Source organism: Plecotus auritus, assembly GCF_963455305.1.
Source record: "Plecotus auritus genome assembly, chromosome: 8".
NCBI lineage: Eukaryota > Metazoa > Chordata > Mammalia > Chiroptera > Vespertilionidae > Plecotus > Plecotus auritus.
Genome location: NC_137782.1, coordinates 20,763,164 through 20,788,603, shown reverse-complemented (window position 1 = coordinate 20,788,603; position 25,440 = coordinate 20,763,164). Strand labels below are relative to the sequence as shown.

General features: G+C 41.6%; 1 protein-coding gene across 1 annotated transcript; it reads right to left on the bottom strand.

Moving 5' to 3' along the window:
• Positions 1-324: 324 nt before the first annotated feature.
• Positions 325-25,389, bottom strand: SLC39A6 (solute carrier family 39 member 6). Its single transcript, XM_080686603.1, has 10 exons — positions 24,676-25,389; positions 22,388-23,206; positions 20,548-20,731; positions 18,108-18,277; positions 16,579-16,797; positions 6,191-6,296; positions 5,195-5,572; positions 3,991-4,071; positions 2,355-2,545; positions 325-1,564 (listed from the first exon to the last, which is right to left on the bottom strand). The coding sequence occupies exons 2-10, from the start codon at positions 23,195-23,197 to the stop codon at positions 1,412-1,414; spliced, it is 2,292 nt and encodes a 763-aa protein (XP_080542729.1). The 5' UTR covers positions 23,198-23,206; positions 24,676-25,389; the 3' UTR covers positions 325-1,411.
• Positions 25,390-25,440: the final 51 nt, after the last annotated feature.

Below are 25,440 nucleotides of genomic sequence, written 5' to 3'. Positions count from 1 at the left end.
ATCCGGGACCCCTCGGGGGATGTTGGAGAGCTGGTTTCAGCCCGATCCCGCAGGCTACTCCCTTTGGGAAGGTGCCAGACGTAGGGCTCATGGCTGGTGAGCGCTGCTGAGGCAGCACAAGCCTCTCCCGATTGGGGATCAGGACTGATTGGGCGTGAGCCCACGGTAGGCACAGTGGGGCCGGAATGTGTGGGAGCGGCAGGTAGGAGCTGAAGGCTGTGTTGGACTGCAGGTTTTGGCTCGATTCCTGCAGGCCACCCAGAGGGACACCACCTGTGCATTTTAAAATATGCTCAAGATGGTTAAAAGAAGTATCAGACATTTAATATCAAGATGACATGGGGATTTTATTTTGTAGAAAAGCAACATCTAAAGAATTCCACAGATAGCCCTAGTATGTCTAAAGTACTATACTGTATATAAACATGACAATTGCTCATAATGACAACACTGAAGCACTGAAAGATACCAAAGTACTTCCTGAATCCAGAAGTCAAAATAAAGACAGTATGGTTTTAACGTCCTTTTCTCAAAGTCCTAATACGCTGACATTTGGTAAACCAGGTAACTATCCAATTGTAACTTCGGGCAATACATAACTTGGTGATGTCTAAGTCTTCGGGCAATACAGAAACTTGCTCACACTCATCTGGTATATCTCCACACAAATATTTTAAAATTCAAATTTCTTGGTCAAGTGGTACAGTGTTTGAATTCATTAATTATATTTAGACGTTTCCATTATACAAAGTTAAATGTACAACTAAATTAGTAAAAAGTGCTTACTATGGTTTTATGGGAACATTAATACTCTGACAAAAATGTTTACACATGTACTCTATACTAATATTGCCTTTTTAATTTAAATCTAAATTTTCCATTATTTTATAAATACTTGTGTGGTTTTTTAAAAATAAATTTATGCCTTCTTAATTCTCACATATCTTTTGCCCCTCCTTATTTCTTAACTTAAATTCAGTACAAGCTTCATTGGTATCTTAGGCTTCATGAGTATTCTTACTCCTGAACACAAGCAGTTCTATGGAGGCCTAAAATCCAGCATGGGAATTACTGTTAAATTAGTTCTAGAAAAAAACATTAAAGACATTTTTCTTGAAGTATACAGAATATGTCATGCCAAATCTCTTGTTTATACAATAGACTGGTAAAACCAGTAAATTGCATATATAGATTATATTCCCAAAATAGAATAACTTAAATATTAAAATGTACCTTTAGGTTACCACCATAACTGACCTTATAAGCATAACAAATGGCAATATTCCATACAAAAATCACAAAATCTACTTACTTTAAATGCTGCATATCACAGTAACTACTCTTACCTCCCTATGACCTATTCAAACTATAGACAGCATTTTTTTAAGCTACTCTACCATTTATACCCTAATTAGAAATTTATACGAAACACAATTTTATGTTCAAATATGGAAATAAGCAACATTATTCCAAATCCCAAAAGCATCCCAGCATTCTGTAAAAGGAAATATCCCCAGCGGCTACATCCATGGTCACTAGCATCGTTGTGCAGCATCTCAGGTACCTTTGAGAAGAAGGAAAAAAAAAAGAGCAACTTTAAGTTTTCAAAACTACAGATTAGTTTTTATAAGTCTTTGTAGGATAGTTTATTCATACTATATGTAGCTGGATATACTGAGTCAATTCCTTAAAACAAGACCACAGACATACTGATTCTCGCTAATGTCACATAGCATTTCCTAGCAGTTTAATTAACAATGATAGTTTACCATTTGCTTAGCAAGTCAAATTTATATTGGTCCCATTTGCTCCTGCTTCATCCCTGTATCTGAACAGAATATAACCTATGGCTTACCTGAGTTCAGATATATGAAAACCTTACACTATATAATATAAAATTTTAGTGCCCTGGCCCATGCGTCTTGGTTGGCTGAGCCTTGTCCCATGCACCAGGAGGTCTCGGGTTTGATTCCTGGTCAGGGCATGTGCCCAGGTTGCAGGCTTGAGCTCCAGTAGAGGACGTGCAGGAGGCAGCCGATTAATGGTTCTCTCCCATCAATGTTTTTCTCGCCCCCTCCTTTCCTCTCTCTCTCTCTCAAATCAATAAAAACATTTAAATCAGAATGGGGTAGATATTTCTCAGACACATTAAGCAGGATAAGAATGTGCTTGTGATCAACAATTCAAAAAGATAAACTCTAAAGGAACTATATTTTACATTCTACCTTGTTGAGTATAGGATGACGTATCACTACTGCATTTAATCTAAAGCCTTTTTAAAAATAAGGTTTCCCTAAACAGTTTCTCTATTTTATTGCTAGTCAATACTATAATTTGACATTGTAAAAACTTACCATATCAACCAGAGCAACATACATGAATAAGCCAGCAGTAAGTGCAAATATCCACATAGAAACATTTTCAGCATAATGACCAATGAAAATTCCTGTTGCCATTCCAAGATATGCCAGCATAGCTGACAAAGCATTATAAAGAACAGCCTGCTTAACAGTCATGCCAGCCTTTAGTAAAACAGCAAAGTCACCTTTAACGAAAACAAAAAAGGGGATTAAGTAATTGAAAAGTCATTTTGAAAACACATACCTAAGACTTTGCCCTGGCCAGTGTTCTCAGTGGTTAAGCGTTGGCCCATGGACTGGAACAGCGGTCGCCAACCTTTCAGACCTCACGGGCCACAAGTAGTCCACGGACCACCAGTTGGCAACCACTGCTCCAAAGGTTTCCTTAAACCAGCGGTCGCCAACCTTTTGGACCTCACGGACCACCAGTGGTCCGCAGACCACCAGTTAGTGACTGCTGGACTGGAGGATCTCTGGTTCAATTCCCAGTCAAGGGCACATACGTGGGTTGCAGGTTGGATCCCCAGCCCTGGTCGGGCACATGCAGGAGGCAACTAATTGATGTGTCTCTCACATCTGTTTCTCTCTCTCTCTACTCCCACTTCCCTCCTCCCTTCCGCTCCCTCTAAAAATCAATCAAAAATATCCTTGGGTGATGATTAACCAAAACAACAACAAACAAACAAAACAAAAACAGCAACACATACCCAAAATACTTCACAGATTTAAGAAATTACCTAAAAATTTTTAGAAATTATGTAATTTTTAAGAGGAAAACAACAGTGTAAATCACCCTAACAGCTCTATAAACTAAGATTTTTTTTATCCAAAGTTTTTCTGAACGCTCCCACTTTGTTAATGAGTGATACAAACCTACTGTTGCTATGCTCTTACACTGTCTTTAAGGAGCTTATAATTGGCCATAAAGAGGAGGAGCATGGAGAACACACATGCAATGATCAGCAAATGATAAAGGCAATTTATAATTAAGTGCTAAAGAGTCTAATGTTCTAGTTATACAAGGAGAAAATGAGATACATCAAGATGGGAATAGTTAAGGCTTCATGGAGCATGAAGGATCCAGAACAGAACATAAACCAGATGTTGATTATAAGCACTGAGCAGGCAAGTGGGAGGCCTTCTGAGTGGCAGAACACATGCCAAGGAATGGAGTGAATAGTGTCACGATGTGTGCAAATATGTGTTTATAGGGAAAAAACAAGGACATGACTGGGATCCAGAATAACTTTGGGAAGGGGTTTTTCTTCAGCTCCAAAGAGATTCTCTCTGTTAAGAGAAGATGACTCATTTGATTCCCGTGGTCTAATTCATGTTGTGTGTATGAAGAAATGACCACTGAGGTCAGCAGTATGCTGGCCTAAGAAAACAGTACGGGAAGAGAACGCGAAAGAAGGCCCAAGTACCTCTTTGACAACCCCACATAGGCAATTGTGTAATTGTACTTATAGGGTCAGAATTCTGGCTGGAAACGAACTTACATTCATTAAGAAAAGAAAGCTAGCTAGGTTAGCAGACTTATGAGAAGGCAAGGACGTTATGAGGAAGCAAAAGCTAGTGACACTCAGACAATTTAGCCACCTGGAAAATACCATTTATATGGTTCTCTTACCTAATTCATGAGGCAACTCGTGACAAAACACAGCAACAGAAGTACTTAAACCACTAGATAAACCCTCAGTGAAAGCAGCACCTGTGTAAAAATCAACCAGAAAAAGACTGACTACATTATTTTATGGGTGTATTTCTAAAAAAAATCTTACCAGCATACAAAATGAGGTAAAAGAAATAAACCGTATTCTGGTTGTGAATAAACAGAACTTTCCCAACTGCACTCTGTATCTTCGTAAGTAATCTCAGATTACATTCAATTAGGTTTAAATTGCCAATGGAGCTCATGCTGGTATGATTAACAAGGGAAAGTTCCACTACACATTAACAGTGATTAGATAATCTTATACAAACCTGAGAAGTAATTGCTATCGCATCAAACACTTATTTAAAAATATAAAATAAACTGATTTAAAAGGTTTAGAAAAAAAAACTCATCAGTAAAGAGTACAAATTGTTTCACTGGCCCCAGAGGAATTCACTACGTAACCAGACTTGTTTACATTCATTCTTTCACTGTCTCATAAAAAGAGTCTAAGACAAATAACTCTTCTCCTTTTAAAGCTATTATAAAACTATTATACAACTGGTCATGTATAAACCATGACTTAGTATTTGCGTATTCTCTTTTGTTGCTTATGCTGTGCACAATACATAGAGGGGGAAGAGCACCAGGCTCCCAGGGAGCCAAGGGGCTCATCTCAAACAGCTCTATCTCCTTGGGCAAGTGGTTCACCTTGCCAGGCCTCAGCTGCCTAATTTATAGCTATTTCCATGGTTCCTTTCAGCACTAAGTTACTAAAATTTGTAAGTATTCTATAACCTCCTATTGTGGTATAACAATTTAATAGCAAAAACTCTATATTTCTTTGCATAGAGATTGGTAACTGAACTTATCAGATAGAGTCCTTTATAGCATGAAAGAAAAGCCGATAGAACAGATTCTTTTACTTTAATAAATACTGTTTATATTGCAGATAAGTGAACTTAAATGAATAGGGGACAAAAGCTCACACATGCTCAAAACACATCGGAACCTGATCTTAAGACCTTGCAAATTAAAACAACTTTTGGTAGTTACAATATAGGTAAATGGGCAAAGCACAGTTCTTTTCACTTTATTGATTATTTCACTGTCAAAGTAGCCAAAGAAGAAACAACATTTTGATAATCAACCAATAAGAGGCAAATATGTAGATGTATACCAATTGCTAGGCCATCGCTGAAATTGTGCAGGCCATCGCCCATTATCACCATCCATGCCAGTGTGGCGATGCCAGCATCTTTCAGCTCCTCCCGAGAGTATCGCTGGCTGTGACTGTGGGGGTGGTGGTTTTGGTGGTGGTGGTGATGAAGAATATGATGGTAGTCATGATGGTGGTGAATGAGATCATCTGACTGGCCCAGTGTATCATGGAAATGCGAGTGGCATTTATTCTTGCACCCTTTGGGTACATATTCATTATAGACTTCCTGTGGATGTGCATGGGCTATCATGACCTCTTCTTCTTCCAAGATTGCTGGCTGCTGAGAATCAAAGTGGGAGGGCTCCTGTGCATCTGCTCGTAAATAGCTTTCAGGTCCTGGGTATAAACAAAAAGGACACATTTCAAACATTTCCACTGACAATTAAGGTAAAAAAGATCTTAAAATGGAGCAACTCTCTCCCATATACCCGAAGGTCTAAACATTAGAGTATTATTATTTTTTAAAATATATTTTTTATTGCTTTCAGAGAGGAAGGAAGAGGGAGAGAGAGATAAAAACATCAATGATGAGAGAGAGAGAATCATTGATTGGCTGCCTCTGGGCATGTGCCCTTGACCGGAATCAAACCTGGGACCCTTCAGTCTGCAGGCCAACAAACACTCTATCCACTGAGCCAAAACCAGCTAGGGCCATTAGAGTATTATTGATGAAAAAAAACATTAATAGGTTTTAATGAATTTTAAAAATTGAATGGTCTCACATATTAAGAATAGATTTTAAACATTAACCTTCAATAACTACTCCCCAGATCCTCCCTTAATTTCTTCTGCCTCCTTACAAACAACCTACTCACTGGCAATTCAAAAAGTATGAGTCAAAAAAAAAAAAAAAAAAAAAAAAAAAAGGGGGGGGGGGGACATGGTCCCATCCCTTCCATATAGTCCGAGAAGAGCAATGAATTCTCTCCAACTCTCAGATTCATAAGGACTTACGATCATCTGCGTCTACTTTCTCCTCATTTGTTGAAAGTTGAGATTCATACTTGGACAGCCGCTTCTTAATCTCCTCGTCATCATCATTTTCAGTTTTTTTCTGATTCTAACATAGCAAGGGAAAGAAATACTTTAAAATAGTTGGGTTGCTTATGCGTACAACTTTCAATAGACACTTAAGCAGAAGATACAGAAAAAACCTGCAGAGTAACAAACCTTCATTGGAATAAAGGCCACCTAAAAGGACAGGGCCTACACTTAACTTGCACAGCACCCAGCAATGTGTCCTAGGCATAGTAACTGTTCAAAAGGTGAAGAATCAGTGCTCGGTAAAATGAAATGTAGAAAAATCACATTCATCTTTATGAATGTCCCCGAGGTCGTCTACTCTAAGTGTGGTATTCCATAAGCAGCACAGCATCCTCTGGGAGCTTGTTAGAAATGCACAATCTCAGACCTAATGAATCAGATGGGTATTTTAACTAGATTCCCGTGACTCACATACACATTAAAAATGAGTTCTGCCTCAGGTAATCAATTTAGAACCAGCTAGAGAGCATTTTCTTCAGGCATTTAGTGATATGCTAACCAATGCTAGGCTTTCTCCATCTCTCCTTTGTATGCTGAAAACCCATACCTCCCATACTTTTTACATCCTAAAACTACACTGTGACATTGCTATGTGTTAGTTATATTATTATAACTAAAATACTTTTCCTATAACATAATACCATTAACAAGCTTTCTCTTTTTAAACAAATCTTAGTTAGCCTTGAATTTATAATCAGGGTTTTTAACCACTATGCTTGAGATACTGTTCCTATCTCTGAGCCCAAGCACAAGGTCACTGTTTAAACCAGTGGTTGCCAACCTTTCGCACCTCACGGACCACCAGTTGGTGACCGCTGGTTTATTTATTTAAAAGATATATTTTATTGATTTTTTACAGAGAGGAAGGGAGAGGGATAGAGAGTTAGAAACATCGATGAGAGAGAAACATCGATCAGCTGCCTCCTGCACACCTCCTACTGGGGATGTGCCCGCCACCAAGGTACATGCCCTTGACCGGAATCGAACCTGGGACCTTTCAGTCCACAGGCCGACTCTCTATCCACTGAGCCAAACCGGTTAGGGCAGCGACCGTTGGTTTAAACAATGGTACTACTTATATAGAAGATAATATTCAAAATATTAAAAATGTCACACAAAAATTACATTTATTTGTAGTACCTATGAATATGACTTAAACAATCACTATTATACCCAAGATTTCATTCTAGTTCTGACAGTGTATAAGAAATCTGTACATTCTTAGGTTTGTGGATGAAAAAGAGGCTCTAAAATAAATCTGACAAGTGCAGTGACTGAAAGTAACCTCACAGGGCAATTGATCTGATCATAAATTTCTAACTGGGAAGGTTATGGTCTATAACTTCCCTAATGAAAGGTTACCTGTCCACTGTTTTTGTACATCTGCTAACACACCTTTGAAATGCCTCTTTTTCATACCCTTTAGGAATGGAACCAGAACCACTTCAGGAGAGCACATAATCTTGTCAACCATCTTGTATTGAATCACAGATATCTCCTGGCCTTGCTCTTTCACTTCAAGTAATCTTCCTTACTTCCCTCCTTAATTCCAAATGCATAAAAGAAACTGCAAACTCTCATTCTGGGAAGCATTGTTCTCAGTCTGATGAGATCCTGCTCCCAGGCATGTCCTGTTTGGCTCAAATAAATTCTGATAAACTCATAAAATGTTCACAGCTTTGTATGTTCTTATGTCAACAGGCTGTAAGAATTTTTAAAGGCAAGCACACAAATCTTTATACCTACCCTTAACACAATACCTCAAACAGAGGAAATATTTAAATATCTGTGAATATAAACAACTCAGGGTATTTTAAATAACTTTACTTAATGCTTCATTTCTCGTTGGGCAATGACTCTCTCTCTAGAACTTACAGATCTTTTTTTTTTTTTATATATATTTTATTGATATTTTACAGAGAGGAAGAGAGAGGGATAGAGAACTAGAAACATCGATGAGAGAGAATCATCGATCAGCTGCCTCCTGCACACCTCCCACTGGGGATGTGCCCGCAACCAAGGTACATGCCCTTGACCGGAATCGAACCCGGGACCCTTCAGTCCGCAGGCCGACGCTCTATCCACTGAGCCAAACCGGTTTCGGCGAACTTACAGATCTTAATGAATTCTTTTATTCCTTAAGTATTAAGAGCCTATAATGTTCCCTTGCTAAGCGCTGGCAATACAACGTAAAATATGAAACAAAGAGTCTCTGTTCTCATGGAGCTTATCACCAGACAGGGAAGGCAGAGGCTTTACACAGATAATGATTACACAATTCTTTGATTGCATTTACAAAGAAAACACACAGAGTGCTTTAAGAATGTATAACAAGCCAATACCAAGTCTCAGAACAGGCTTCCTCAAGAAAGCAATATTTATACGAGCAGGGATTTGCTGGGGAAGGGTGAGAGAGGCAGTATTCCAGGCAGGGAGAATAGCATGTAGGAGGGCCAGGAAGGGGCCAGTCCCATCTTTACAGAAAGAAGTACAAGGTGGTTGGGGCCTAGTAGGTCAGAGACAGGGTGGCTAGAGATAAGGCTGGGCAGCTGAGGAGACCAGACAATGCAAACTGGTTATACTGTAAGAGTTGTGGCTTTGACCTACAGGCAATGGGAAATCATTAACGGAAGGATTTTAAGTAGTGGAGTCCAACCTCATTAGATTTTCATTTAAACAAATCACTCTGCCTGGATTAGAAGACAAAATAATGTCAACATGTCCATTAGGAGGCAACTATTGTCACCCAGGAAGGAGATAAGGATGGCATGGACTAGAATAGCCAGGAAGATGGAGAGGAAGGAAAAATTCTAGATATATTTAATAAAACTAGGTTGAATATGAGGAGGAGGGAGATGTCATTGATGACTCTCAGATTTCCAGCATGAGCAATAACCTTTACTGGCAGAAAGTTTGAGGTTGAACTATTTTAACTGTTTAACTACTAGTATATCAAGTATGAGATGTAACCCTAATTTTAATATAGAGATTTCAGATTGTCATAGATGGCAAGTAACCTAAAACTATGATATATAGAGGTGCAGGATGGATGTCTTAAGGTAAATCCTAGGTAAAATGTTCTGTTATGGGTCTAAAGAGCTCTAACTACCATATAATGAATAGCTTTTTTTCTTTTTAAAGAACCAAATGAGATTAAATAAGATCTGGATGTCCTTGAAAAAAAGATACTCAATCTAAAAAGAAAGAGGACAATGTTGGCAAAACTCCCATGGCACATCTTTATCTAGAAATTATGTTTACTTGGGGTTCAATGTTTCTTATACATTGAACAACTATTTTTTAATAATCTCTTAATGTGCCAGTCTCTATTCTAGGCATTGGAGATGTAGCAGTGAACAAGACAAAGAGGTCCTGGCTCTTAAGAGCTTACATTCTAGTAGAAGCTATTTTAGTTTAGAACAGGGATTATCAAACTTTGACTACAATCCACAGTAATATATATATAGTAATAGATATAATACTAGAGGACCGGTGCATGAAATTCGTGCATGGAGGGGGGTGTTCCTCAGCCTGGCCTGCACCCTCTCCAATCTGGGATGACTGGCTCCTAACCACTAGCCTGCCTGCCTGCCTGATTGCCCCTAACCCCTCTACCTGCCTGCCTGATTGCCCCTACCTTGCCCCCCGCCTGCCTGATCACCCCTAACCTCTCTGCCTGCCTGCCTGATCGCCCCTAACTGCCCTTCCCTGCCGGCCTGATCTCGTCCCTAACTGCTCCCCCTGCTTGCCTGATCACCCCTAACTGCCTCTGCCTGCCTGATCACCCCTAAATGCCCTCCCCTGCCGACCTGATCTCGTCCCCAACTGCCCTCCCCTGCCAGCCTGATCGCCCCTAATGGCCTCTGCCTCAGCCCTAACCACCATGGCTTTGTTTGGAAGTCGAATGTCCGGTTGACCCGGTCTAGTTAGCATATTACCCTTTTATTAGTATAGATAGATTATATAGGACAGGATTGCTTAAATGGGGGGGGGAGGGTGCCTTTTTCAGCAGGAGATGCTCTTGGCAGACAAAAACATAATCCCTATATTTGGACTGATAGCCAGCCATACGCACTATACTGCCAAACCGATCATTGAAAAATTGAATCACTTCCTTACACTTTACACCAAACAACTGTTGCCCTTAAAACCCCTCCTCAGCCCCCACCTTAGGTTCTGCCTTCCCAGTTCACCCAGAGTAGGTTCTGATTGGTCGGTTTCTATGCCAGTCAGTGTCAAAAGCCCAGCCTCCTAGGCAGTCACTGGCTCCTCCCAATTCACCCAGATTTGGTTCTGATTGGTCGGTTTCTATGCCAGTCAGCATCTCTGGGCCTATCTCCAGGCCTCATCATAGAAGCGGGGCTGATGAGCCTGCTTGCCTGCTGCACATGCAGCCTGGCATTCCGTCGAGCCTTCAGTCGTTTTGGATGTTACGACCGTGGCTCTTTATATATACAGACACTGTAGTATTTTTTTGAAGCATATTTTTATTGATTTCAGAGAAGAAAGCAGAGACAGAAGCATCAAGGATGAGAGAGAATCATTGATCAGCTACCTCCTGCATGCCCCCTTCTGGGGATATGCCTTGACCAACAAACCACAGCTTTCTGGCTCATAGGTTGATGCTCAACCACTGAACCATGCCAGCCAGGCTACTGTTGTATTTAAAAACATTGATACGAGATCAATTTTACACTCACTAATAGGTTACAAGCTAGAGTTTGAAAAATACTGTTCTGTATTAAGTCATAGAGAGTCTATCATGTTAAAGTATCAGATTAAACAAAAGTTATCGTTAAGTAAAATTTAAAAACTAAATTGAAATTATAATGCTCAGCCCAGCTGGTGTGGCTGAGTGTCCACTTATGAACCAGGAGGTCACAGCTCAATTCCTGGTCAGGGGGCGTGTCAGAGGCAGCCTATTGATGATTTTCTCTCATCATTGATTTTTCTCTCTCTTCCTCTCTGAAATCAATAAAGAAAAAATATATTAAAAAAAAATATGTTCAATAGATGATGGAATTTGAAACAGAAAAAAAGGTAAAACCAACCAACAACCCCCTAATCCATCCACGCCAAAGACTAAAAATGACCTTTTATTGTTTTTTTAAAAAAATATATTTTATTGTTTTTTTTACAGAGAGGAAGGGAGAGGGATAGAGAGTTAGAAACATCGATGGGAGAGAAACATTGATCAGCTGCCTCTTGCACACCTCCCACTGGGGATGCGCCTGCAACCAAGGTACATGCCCTTGACTGGAATCGAACCCGGGACCCTCCAGTCCGTAGGCCGACGCCCTATCCACTGAGCCAAACCGGTCAGGACTTTTTTTTACTTTTTAAATACATTTTTATTGATTTCAGAGAGGAAGGGAGAGGGGAGAGAGAGATAGAAACATCAATGATGAGAGAATCATTGATTGGGTGCCTCTTGCATGCCCCTACTAGGGATGGAGCCCACAAGCTGCACATGTGCCCTTGATCGGAACCCAGAACCCTTCAGTCCGCAGGCCTACACTCTGTCCACCAGTTTACGCACCTTTTATTTTTAAAAATATATTTTATTGATGTTTTAATTGATTTTTTATTGATTTCAGAGAGGAAGTGGGAGGGAGAGAGCTAGAAACATCAATGAGAGAGAAACATTGATCAGCTGCCTCCTGCACACCCCCTATTGGGGATGTGCCCGCAACCAAGGTACATGCCCTTGACCAGAATTGAACCTGGGACCCTTCAGTCCGCAGGCTGACGCTCTATCCACTGAGCCAAACCGGTTAGGGCACCTTTTATTTTATTTTATTTTTTTAATTTTTTTTTTAATATATTTTATTGATTTTTTACAGAGAGGAAAGGGAGATGATAGATAGCTAGAAACATCGATGAGAGAGATACATCGATCAGCTGCCTCTTGCACACCCCCCACTGGGGATGTGCCCGCAACCAAGGTACATGCCCTTGACCGGAATCGAACCCGGGACCCTTCAGTCCGCAGGCCGACGCTCTATCCACTGAGCCAAACCGGTTCCGGCACCTTTTATTTTTTTAAGGTAAAAATAATTCCAGGTGGGTTTGGGGGACTGGGTGGAAAAGGTGAAGGGATTAAGAAGTACAAATTGGCAGTTACAAAACAGTAATGAGGATATAAAGTATAGCATAGGGAATGTAGTTAATAATATTGTAATAACTATGTATGGTGCCAGGTGAGTATGAGAATTATTGGGGATCACTTTGTAAATTATATAATTATCTAACCACTATGCTGTATACCTGAAACTAACATAAAATAATCCAATCTAATAAAAGAATGATATGCAAATTAACCATCACTCCACTACACCCACAAGCCATGCCCACCAGCCAATCAGGAGCGAATATGCAAACAAACCCAACCAAGATGGCTACGGCCACAGAGAGCAGGAGGGAGGCTTCGGTTTCCCCGGCAATGGAGGAAGCCAAGCTTTCCGCCTGCCCTTGCCGGCCTAGGCCTCCACTCAAGGCTACAAAGTTTCAATGATAGAAGATACATAAACCCAAACAGAAATGGCGGCAGCCACGGAGCTGGAAAGAGCAGGAGGCTAGGGTTGCCCCCAGCGATGGAGGAAGCCAAGCTTTCTGCACACCCTGGCCGGCCCAGGCCTCGCTTAAGGCTACAAAGTTTCAATTATAGAAGATACATAAATCCTAATAGAAATGGCTGCCGCCACGGAGAAAGCAGAAGGCTTGGCTCCACTCCAGGCTACAAAGTTTCAATTGTAGAAGATAAATAAACCCCAGATACCAGGGCCTCCGCTTGGGTCGCCAGGGGGCGTGGCTGGCCTGCAAACCACCACAGGCCCCTCCCCCAGGTCGCCCCACGACCCAAGGGAACCCCCACCCTGATCCAGGACACCCTTCAGGGCAAGCCAGCTGGCCTCCACCCATGCACCAGGCCTCTATCCTATCTAATAAAAGAGTAATATGCAGCTGCCAAAACCGGTTTGGCTCAGTGGATAGAGTGTCAGCCTGCAGACTGAAAGGTCCCAGGTTCGATTCCGGTCAAGGGCATGTAACTTGGTTGCGGGCACATCCCCAGTAGGAGGTGTGCAAGAGGCAGCTGATCGATGTTTCTCTCTCATCAATGTTTCTGACTATCCCTTCCTCTCTGTAAAAAAATCAATAATATATATATATATATATATATATATAAAAAAAGAGTAATATGCAGATTGACCATCACTCCAACACACAAGATGGCTGCCCCCATGTGGTCAAAGATCCTGCCCCCATGTGGACACAAGATGGCCACCACAAGATGGCCAGCAGGGGAGTACAGTGGGGGTGACCAGGCCTGCAGGGGAGAGCAGTTAGGGGTGACCAGACCAGCAGTGGAGCACAGTTGGGGGGGACCAGGCCGACAGGGGAGGGCAGTTGGAGGTGACCGGGCCAGCAGGGGAGGGCAGTTAGGGGTGACCAGGCCAGCAGGGGAGTGGTTAGGGGTGATCAGGCAGGCAGGCAGGTGAGTGGTTGGGAGCCAGCAGTCTGGACTGTGAGAGGGATGTCCCAGATTGGGGAGGTTGCAGGCTTGGCTGAGGGACACCCCCCCCCCCCCGTGCATGAATTTCGTGCACCAGGCCTCTAGGACTAATATAAAATAATACTGAATGTTAACTATAATTAAGGAAAGTGTCAAAAAGCCTGGGAAGACCACACAAAAATGTAATAATGGTTGTATTAGAAGGGTGCACCACAGGAAAATCCTATGTAATAAAACCCTAATATGCAAATCGACCAAACGCCTGGTCACTATAACACGCACTGACCACCAGGGGGCAGATGCTCAACACAGGAGCTGCCCCCTGGTGGTCAGTATGCTCCCACAGGGGAGTGCTGCTCAGCAAAGCTGGAGAGCACAGCGGTGGTGGCGGGAACCTCTCTCGCCTCCGCTGCAGGCAGGTGGTAAGGAGCGAGGGGTCCCATACTGTGAGAGGTATGTCTGACTGCCGGCTTAAGCCCACTCCCAGGGAGCGGGCTTAAGCTGGCAGTCGGACATCCCCCGAGGGATCCCAGACTGCGAGAGGGTGCAGGCCGGGCTGAGGGACTCCCCCCCAGTGCACAAAATTTTGTGCACCTGGCCTCTAGTATTTTTATATTTTTCTCAAAAATTTTCCAAAAGTTTTCTAATGAGCATGTTTTATTTTGATACTTTATTCTAAAAATAATCTTTTTCAGAAAGATTAATTCTAGAGAACATAAAGAAGTAAGATATTGCCTCAAACTAGTCCAAGACCAATGGGAACACAGATGATAACTTCCTGGATTAAGAATGAATAAAATGCCCTGGCCGGTTTTTCTCAGTGGTTAGAACACTGGCCTGCAGACCACAGGGTTGAGGTTCGATTCACAGTCAAGGGCACGAACCTCGGTTGCAGGCTTGATCCCTGGCCCAGCCCAGTTGGGGCATGTGTGGGAGGCAACCAACTGATGTGTCTCTCTCACAATGATGTTTCTCTTTCTCTTCCCCCTCCTACCTCCCTCCCCTCCCCTCTCTAAAAAAAAAAAAAAAAAAAAAAAAAAAAAATCAATGGAAAAAATATCCTTGGGTGAGGTTAAAAATAAAAAAATAATGAATAAGCTATTCTTATTTCACTTCTTTCCTCTAAATTTAGGTCCAGCAAAGAGATTTGCAATTTGAAAAAAACAACTCCCCCCCCCCCCAAAAAAAAAAAAGTATAAAAGCAAACAAAACCAAAGAACACCAACAAAGGGAAAAAAAAAAAAAGATTTGCAGTTTGAAATTTTAGTGAATGTAAACTCCATAAGGGCAAATATTCTCAGGACTGAGTAGAAGGCTACTTTCCTTTCATACATACACTTGTTTCCCACAGTGAGCTCTATGCTCAGTGAGAATAACTCCGCTGGTTTTCAAATGTCCTTATGAGTTATACTTGTTATTGTAACTATACAATTTAATTACCTATTGCTTAAACTATGTGATGATGGTGAGAATAGTTACTTCTTTGGAAACTTAAGTTGAATGCATTTGAAAGAGTCAAAGACAAGTTGCTTTTAAAAAAAGGCTATCAAATTATGTAAAGTGACTACTGTCTACAATTTAAAAAAAAATTTTTTTAAAATATATTTTATTGATATTTTACAGAGAGGAAGGAGAAGGATAGAGTTAGAAACATCAATGAGAGAGAAACATCGATCAGCTGCCTCCTGCACACCTCCTGCTGGGGATGTGCCCATAACCAAGGTACATGCCCTTGACTGGAATTGAACCTGGGACCTTTCAGTCCACAGGCCGATGCTGTATCCACTGAGCCAAACCGGTTAGGGCTACTGTCTACAATTTTAAAAATTTCTGAAATATAGATTCTACACTCAATCTATCTTTACAAGTATGTAACCTCTGGTTCAACTTTAGACAAACCAAAACTGAAGATTGTAGATGAAGCATTATGGCTGTAGAAAAAAAAATCGTCACACAGAATCTAACTCAAAGATAATCTTGGTTAACATCAGTAGTATACAAATGTTCTAAGTTAAATTAAAATGTCCAAGGTATTTACATGTAATTTTTAAGAGTCCCCACTGGAAAAAAATAAAAAGTCATCACTAGGCTAGTCTTTAGAGTGACTTGCCTGGTGACATCAGATAAGAGGAGGCAAATAACCACAGGCAACTCAAAGTTATTTTTACCAGAAATAAAAGAGTCTACTGTTTGGCTTCATACTATTTTCTAGAGGAAATTTTGCAAAGGTCCTATCTGTGAAAGCCACATATCCTTTAAAAAAACAACAACACCCAGAATATCTAGCTACTAGGTGAATAACTAGAAGTTAATCACATAATCATAACTACCAATGAATATTGATGGTATATCCATGGTTTTTCTTAAACCACTTTACTGGGGTATGATTGAGATATAAACAGCTTTACGTATTTGATGTCTACAACTCAGAGAGTTTGGGGATAAGTATATACCCATGAAACCATCAGGGCCATAATCATCTGAATCTTCTGATCTTCAAGGACCCACTTGTGCCCTGTTTGGTCATTTATATAAATGTTTATCCTTGCCTTTCTCACTCTCCCATGAGTTTGAAGGGAATTCTGAAGATAGAGAACTCCAGCATTTTAAAGATACAAACTTGCTCTCCATTAATGTCTCTCAGAGCTAAAAGTATCTCAAAAATGCTCAACACCTCTCAAACAAAGATCATATACACAGGACAAGCTCTGCTAACAGTCTAGTTAGAATACTACTCTAAATAAATGTTTGATGCATAGTAAGTACTTAGTATACTTTTTCTTACCTTTTTCTTCTTATCTTTAAATTGCTTGATCAATGTGAGTACATGTTCAACAAGAAACATGAAATACAAGCCTCCCAGAGCTGTTAGACCCTTCCATGTGGAATCAAAATAGGTACTTTCTTCTATGTTTTGAGACGACAGATAACTGAACAGTGGCCCTCTCTTCATTTCCATTGCTGTTTCTTCATGGCTGTGACTATGGTGGTGACTTGCATGAGACTAAAAGCAAAACAACATGTATTTTATAAATTCATTAGTTTCACACGTCAGAAAACCTGGCTAAGATAAGGTCAAATTTGAAATAATTCAGAATTAGGCAATTAAAAGGATACTTTGGGATGAGGGAAATTTAGGACATTAAGTAACAGGGAACTGTCAGACTTAATAGGTCTGTAGAGTTTACTGCTTCCACTCCTTGCTGAAAAGCTCATACCACTGTCATCAGGGTGCTTACAAGAAGCCCAATCTGTGTAATGAGCCCTGGCAAGTACCTGATCCAGGGGCACTGGCCAGTGGCCTACAGGGGTGCAGCAGAGACTATGTTAATTCATGTTAGGAAGTTGGGTGTGGCACATACACAGAGGAGAGACTAGGGTTGGTGGTGGGGTTAGAGGGCACAACCCATGTACATGTCACTCTGTGCAGCAGGTATCCCTGAACATCTGCCATTTGATGGTCAGGGAGTTTGTCACAGCAAAACAGCTCCTTCACTACTGGAGAAAGCATGATGAGATATATAGAACTCTAGGAATAATCCCCCCGCCTCTCACTTACCTGCAAATCTCTAAGGGAAATTTAAAAAATGAGATCCAAATATTTTCTGCCTGCGCAACTATCCCAAATATTTAATGGAAAAGTAAACTCACTTTACCAAACTTGCTTTACTTAAGAATTTACTCATGTCACCAAGTGCAAATCAGTAAATACACACATTAATTCAACTCTGAAGAAAAACCCTCAACTTTCTTGGGTAGACAGCCACATTTTATTTTTGTCGCAATTACACTAATATGTAAGCAGACAATTCACACTGTTGCAGACTGTCACAATACTAGCATCAGTAGAATCTGTCTCCTTTTATTAACTGGATCCCCCCAAATTAAATTAGTCTTTATAAAGAAAAGCAAAAAACCCCCCACAATGTAATTAAGATCAAGTACAGCCCTGGCTGGTGTGGCTCAGTTGGTTGGAGCATTATCACATACACCAAAAGGTTGTGGGTTCAATTCCCAGACAGGGCACATATCCAGGTGGCGCGTTTGATCCCCGGTTGGGGCTTGTGCAGGAGACAGCCAATCAATGTTTCCCTTACATTGATGTTTCTCTCTCTCAAATCAATAATAATAAGATCAAGCCCCAAAATGCAGCTTTTGGTTACCAAATATATTTTAAAATCAACTCCTCTAAACCAAATTTCTTACCTTTATAAAATATCAATACAAAGAATTCTAGTACAAATAAAAAAAATGTATGTATATTTTCAATGCTGAATAATACAATACACTAATAGGACAAATTACCATACTTACATGTGGAAGAAGGTGTAAAAAAGCATCACCACTCAATGTCCCAACAGCCAATGCCACAAGGAAACTCAGGAGAAACTTAAAAAACACCCGATTCATGAGAGGCACTAAGATAACACCCAGCAAAGACAGGAAACTGATGATGGAAATGGCTATAAAGCCACCAACCCAGGCTGTCAAACAAAAGAGCAAAGGTAAAAACATACAATTGATAAACTTTAAAAGGGAGACTTTGGAGTAGCATAAAGTAACTTGTAAACATAGGCAATCTTAAAGAAATACAAACTCAATAACCAACAAATGGGCTCAAATGAACAATTTGAGTGAACTCTCTAGGTAAAGAGCATAACCTAATGGAAAATCCTTCAGCTGGTAGTGAAAGAAGGGAAAGAAATGATAAACAAGGATGAATTCTAGCTCATTTGGGAACTGAGCTTTCAGACTCCTGTAACACCTAAATTATGAAAGAGAAAAGGAGTATGTTAAAGGAGAGAAAGGGAAAAAGAAAAAAAGGAAACCGAGAATTATTTCCTCAGTAAACAAAGCAATTATTTCTTCATTCTAGTTTTTGAGCACGGAAATTCTAGCCAGGGGTGAGGAACTTCCAGCCGAGCCTTATAAGGTCCGGCCAGGAGTTTTTGAGCACTGAAAATTCTAGCCAGGGGTGAGGAACTTACAGCTGAGCCTTATAAGGCCTGGTCAGGGTTAAGGAATGTCCAGTCAGACTTTATAAGGCCACCAGAGATGAGGACTATCTCTAGAACATCCGGCCCGCAGGCTGTATGAGGCCTGTGAAATCATTTGGTCTAACCCTGCCAAGGCTAGGGGTGAGTTAAATGACCAAATACAGCAGGCTAATTTTTTTTTATTGTTTATTGATTAAAGTATTTCATATGTCTCCCTTTCCCCCCCCATTGACCTCTCCCTGGCCACTCCCACTCCCACACATGCCCTCAAATCCCTAGTGTCTGTGTCCATTGGTTATGCTTATATGCATGCATACAAGTCCTTTGGTTGCTCTCTTACCCGCCCCCCTCCCCCTGCCTTCCCTCTGAGGTTTGACGGTCTGTTTAATGGTTTAATGCTTGTTTCTGGATCTATTTTTGTTCATCAGTTTATGTTGTTCATTATATTCCACAAATGAGTGAGATCATGTGATATTTATCTTTCTCTGACTGGCTTATTTTGCTTAGCATAACGCTCTCCATGTCCATCCATGCTGTTACAAAAGGTAAGAGTTCCTTCTTTTTTACAGCAGTGTAGTATTCCATTGTGTAGATGTACTACTAGCAGGCTAATTTTTAAGTTGATAATTCCGTATGGCCAGTGAATGATTTATAAATACCCAAATGGCCCTGGCAGAAAATAGGTTCCCCAACCCTGCTCTATACTATAGCACAGCTTATCCTGGTTTGATTTATTAATAACAGACCAGATCCCTGGCCGGTTTGGCTCAGTGGATAGAGTGCCAGCCTGTGGACCGAAGGGTCCTGGGTTTGATTCCAGTCAAGGGCACGTACCTTGGTTGCAGGCTCAATCCCCATTAGGGGGTGAGCAGGAGGCAGCCAATTAATGATTCCCCCTCATCACTGATGTTTCTCTCTCTCCCTTTCCCTTCATCTCTGAAATCAATAAAAATATATATTAAAAAAATAAATAAATAGCAGACCAGAATTAGGCTCCTAAACGCAGATATTAACTCTGACCCTTCTTCCCAAACAGGGTGACAATATAAAAAGCCCAATTTCAGATAACCCTTGACACTTCATGATCTCAGGCAAGTTACAACCTATATTTTACTCATTTATCTATTTTTTTTTAAAAGATAAGGCAAGTACCCCTTTTAAAAGCACTTTTGCTAATGACCCACTGAGCTGTCAAGAAAGGGCAAAGTAAAAACACCGCTTTTGGGTGAAGCAGCAGCATGTTGTGTTGTTTTGCTTCAATCGGTGGTGTGAGAAGGTGTTAAAAAAAAAAAGATAAGGCAAGTTACAATCTAAGTTTTTTTAAGGGTCAGGCTAACATGCTTGCTTTTTTCATTCAAGGCAGAATAATCTCACTCATGTGGAATCTAATGAACAAAATAAACTGATGAACAAAATAGATCCAGAGACATAGAAGCATGGAACAGACAGGAATCTAAGAAGGAAGGCAGGGGTGGTGGGGTAAGGGGGAGAGGATAACCCAGGAATTTATATGCATAGCTCATGGACACAGACAATAGTGTGAAGGCCTGGGAGGGGTGGGTGCAGGGTGGAGGGGATCAATGGGAAAAAAAAGGGGGGGACATCTGTAATACTTTCAAAAATAAAGATAAATTTTAAAAAAAGATGGTATATTTGAAATTATGCTAAAAGTGAATAGGTTTTTGAAAATATAAAGAACACTACAACATAAATGTATCTACTGGAAATTATTTTTACATAAAAAAACTCAATTCTACCTATTTGTAAAGAATAGGTCTTTGGAGGGATTTCAGCTTTCTTTTCACTCGTTGTATGAATCAGACACGATCTAGCATCAATTTGATTGATGATGGCTGGGCAGAGATAGTTGAACTCCGTTGCATTCAGCGGAACCTGGGTGCCCATGCCATGTGATGTGAGCAGCTTTGACGCATTGAAACACTAAAGAAAACAAAGCAGTGAAAAGCACCAAAAGGCATTCCCATTAGATAATCCAAAAAAGTTGTTTGATGACACAATACCCGTTCCTTACTGAAGCTCTTCTTAATTTTAAGTTAACACTGATTAAAATCAACTTCTGTTTTAAGTACTTTGGAATTTCTCAAACTACCTGGAGATATTATGTCATAATAGTGTTATCTCACCTCTCTGCTTACTTCTAGGTAGAAAGTTACATCACTAGTCGCCTAGGGAGAAAGCCTTAAGTGAAATAAGCTTGAGGATAAATGAACATTCACAAGCCTGTTAACTCACTGTATAAACCTATTAAGGAAATGAGCTTTAATTTCGAGAGGGGGGTCATTAGAGATTGGCACATATGTTATTTTAGTACCAACGCTACCCTACTTGGCCTAAACAAGCCCAAAACACGTCATTCTTACAATGACCATACTTGCAAAACTTAGTTCAGTTCTGACTACATACTTGGCAAAAAAATGCTCTACAAGAGAATATTAAAGTATGTACATTACTCTCACACAGGGTAAAGTTGGTAATAAAGCAAACCTGTATCAGCAGGCAGCTGTTTCTACAATTTTATGAGATGACTAGATTGAAGAGAATCTTCTGAGTAACCTAAGCTCCTTCTATTCCCCCAAAATTGGTGATAGCAACTGTTTCTCATCATCTGCAAAGTTATTTTAAACTCCACCAATTCTTGGTTAATACTAAATAGAACAAACGTTATTACCAGTGTCACTATGGGAATGACCATTAGTAGTATTATCCCAGAATGAGAACAGTCACATGTTGGCTTGCATGAAGTACTGAAGTTTTGCTTATTAACATATACCAACTAACTCCCTGTTCTTAACATCTTTCAGTCAAGGCAAACTGAGTACAGCCTGAAAGTCTAATCTAGAAAAAACACATGAAATCAGAACTTCACTGCCTAGGCATTCACGTGTCCAGTATGTCGTTCTTGGCAGCAGTTCCAATGACTCCACAAATCATTACAATCTATCTGCAAGGAGGTATTAAGGTTCTTGCATTCTTCAACCCCTTCAACCACACCTTTCCCTAAAACATGGATTCTAACTCCCGCATTTTCAACCTCCCATTTTCTACTTTTTATTAATAATATTCGCCTTTAAAAACTTTCTCCAAAAATAACTTTGATATCTACTTTCTATACTTATTTTAAATTCTATGTAGAAAACAGTTTTGCCCAGCTGGCACGGCTCAGTGGTTGAGCGTCAACCTATGAACCAGGAGGTCACGGCTCAATTCCTGATCAGGGCACAGTGTGGGGTGTGCAGAAGGCAGCCTATCAATGATTCTCTCTCATCATTGATGTTTCTATCTCTCTCTCTTCCTTCCTTTCTAAAAGCAATAAAAATATATTTTTAAAAAAAGTTTTAGAAGGCAGCACTATTCTTTCTACCCTCCAAGTTTTTTTTTTTTCTTTTCTTTTTAAAATCAGAAATGATTACAACATAGTAGGAACACTTTGGGCCAAGTGCCTTGCTAAGAAATTCCCTTTTCAGTAACTTCACCATTTTATTTTTATTTTAAACTCCTTACAACTAGAGATAGAATGGCAATGACAGAATAGACAAGCAGGCATATTGATTAAAATAAGAACAGCCTTTATCTTACCTCCTGAGTATTTGCATTTGTGTTTCTGGAATACATAAACTCCTTTCTGGGCTCACTCACAGATTCATTTGTTTTCCTTCTAGTGGGCCGGCTCATCCGGCTCTTTTCTGTAATACTGGGTGGAGTGGAACTGTTCACATCTTTAGGGAGCTTTCCAGGTTTTGGAGTTTCTATTGTCTCTACAAAATGAGTTCCTTCAGAGACAGCATTATACACAGTTGAGGTCACTTCACTAGCACCAACACCATCCTTGATTAAAACATTCCTTCTACTATTGGCATGTTCTGATCGTCGAGATCCTTTCCCCTGGTTGTTCCTAGTATCTTTACTGGAACTATCAGAGTCATGGTCTGGGCAAAGAGCTTTCCGATTATTTTTACTGGAAGCAGCATGATTACGGTGAGAGTGATGTTCATGGTCGGAGTGATGCTCATGGTCGGAGTGATGCTCATGGTCGGAGTGATGCTCATGGTCGGAGGGATGCTCATGGTCGGAGTGATGTTCATGGTCAGAGTGATGCTCATGGTCATGGTGTAAATGAACTCTTTTAATCTTATCTATGCCTATATTCTGAAGTAACTTTCTGAACCCTTCAACTGACAAAGAATTATTTTCTCCATAGCGATGGAAAAGCTGCTGTAGATGATGCCGCTGGGTGGAAACTGCCAAATCAACATCAATGCCAGATTCCCAGTTTGGAATTTTCTCAGTGGTCTGAGGGAGAGCAGTTGCTGGTTCTACTTCATGAAGGAGATTTGTGACTGACAGAGTGAAGGTCAGGATGAAGATTATGGATAAACTCCTCGCCATTGCACCTTCCTAGAGAAGACAGAGAAAACAAATTTTGTCTTCACTTCCATAATAATTTGAATTAAAAAATCTCCTTCTGAACACTGATGTCTAAATCAAACCATCAAGGTCTACAGAACATCATTTAGTGTGACCAGTGCGGTGTCCTAGGCTCTACCCATGCATTACCAAAACAAGAGAAATAACTGGAGAACTGTTGAGTGTTAAGACTCAGTAATTAGCACTATAAAAGCAATAGTAACTGAGACACTGGAGAGATCCATGTGGCCACAACCATATTGGCAACTCCTTACTGTGTTGAGAACAATGATTTAAAACAAAACTTACCTCTACCACCGTCATTTCATAAAACATTATTTTAAAATCAAAAGGAATAGATACAGCAATCTCAGAATTATTCACTGTTAAAATTTTTCTTAAACTATATACAAATCAATTTAAGGCTTCTTTCCCCAATAGCACTCTTCAAAGTCACCCAATTATGCCTGGGGAGATGTGTAATTAAACCACACAAATGGGATCTTTTTTTCCTATTCAAAATGACATCGTTTCAGGTCAGTACATATAGATTGACCCCATGCTTTAGAATGACGGCATAATAATAGCTCCTTAAGTAAGTTAAACTTCATTTTATCATAGATCATCACTCATCCAGACAAGGGTGTTTGGATATAGAAATTGAGTTGAGTCTTGAAAAGCAGAATTCAGTTAAGCGGAGGAAGGTACAAGTCCATAGATGTGGATAAACTGATATCTCAGGACCCAGTCGTCTCCAAACTCTGGAGCGAGAGAGCAAGGGCCTGGGGCAACCTAGCTCTACCACCTTCAGCTGTTTCTCCTTGCACCAGGAAAAGCTGGCAATACCCACTTACAGGGTGACTGGGGAAACTACATGAATGGTTACATGGAAGCGCTTGTTTCCAAACAATGTCGGCAGTGTTGCACAGATGCTGATCATGCCGGGAGCAGTGAAAATGGAAGTACCTGAGTACCATAGAGATAGGCTCCTGAAAGAACCATCCTTCGGACCTCAAGTTTTAATAGGCAAATGAGAACCACTAAGAAATCATTCGCAGGAGGAACAGGCAAGGAGCGGGATGGGTTGGGACAAGCACAGGCGGAAGCGCTCGGGGGCAACTCCGCGCCTTTCTCCCGCGAGGATGCTTAAGGCGACCGAGGACCCGCTGGCGGACCTTATTCCCTGCAAGTCCGCGAGTGTTGTTGGAAAAAAGCATAAAGAAAGGGCCGAGAGAGAGGCCAGTGGAGAAAAAGGGAAAGAGGACAGACCACTATTTCTAAGGGTTTTTTATTTTTAATACACGTCCCTACCTTCGAGTAGGAGATTAATAACACTGTTTCCCCAGAAAGTCCTCCGTTGGACTCCCAAGCCCATCTTGGCATCCTACACTGGCAAGTCCGACCTCCGCGGCCTGAGGGGCTCCCCTTTCTGCAGACCCGCCCGGACCTGCGGGACTCACCTCTCCGCGGCCTCGCAGTTCCACGTTCCGGCCCCGCGTGCAGGTTCAGTTCCCCATAGGAGGGGTCGGACCGGCCCCTGCTTCTCTATCTGTCTCGAAACCTCTACAGGGCACGGGGAAGCGGCGATCTCATCGGCCCGGACGCCCCTCGGTCGGGGGAGCCACCAAGAAGCCGCGCCCCACGCGCCCTCGCCTCCCGGGAGCAGGACAATTACTAATTAGCGCCGCGCGCAGCGCGCGGCCGGGAACCACCGCCTCTGCCGGCCCGACTGAGGGACATGCGCAGTGCGGCTCAGAACCCCGTCCCCGCCAGTAAGTCCGCGTGGCCGCCTGTTCGCCGGCGCCGCGGGGCACGTAGGGGCGGGAGGGCGCGAAGGCGCGGCCGAGCGGACTGTAAGCGTCGAGACCGACTGGGGACCCTTTCTTTCTTCGAAGCCCTCCGCGCCCCTGCGCCCCTGAGGCCCGAGACTCGCTTGCCAAGGCTCCCTCCTGGGCCAACTTCGCTGCTGCTGCTGAGAGTCCGGGCGTGCGGGGCAGCGAGATGTTCCTGGCGCAGCCCCGGCTCAAGTGCCACGGTCTTTCTGGAAGGTCCTGAACTGCTCCGGCCAGGCTTCGTCTTGAGGACCGAGGCCGCGTTTGTGCGCAGGACCACGTTTAGCAGACCAGAGGTGGCAGCGGCGGGGTACCGATGGCCATTGGAGCCAGGGCGGGGGCGGAGTCTGTGGGGCGTGGTCGTCTCTGCCGTCTCCGCTCTGGCCCCGGCTG

What these genes read in the sequence shown, in the direction of transcription:
- SLC39A6 (XM_080686603.1), bottom strand. Translation starts at nt 23,197, where the DNA reads ATGGCGAGGAGTTTATCCATAATCTTCATCCTGACCTTCACTCTGTCA. An exon ending in GAAAGTAGACGCAGATGATC is followed by an intron (nt 5,573 to 6,190) that starts GTAAGTCCTTAT and finishes GTTTATACCCAG; the next exon opens with GACCTGAAAGCTATTTACGA. An exon ending in CAGCGATGGCCTAGCAATTG is followed by an intron (nt 4,072 to 5,194) that starts GTATACATCTAC and finishes ATTTTTACACAG; the next exon opens with GTGCTGCTTTCACTGAGGGT.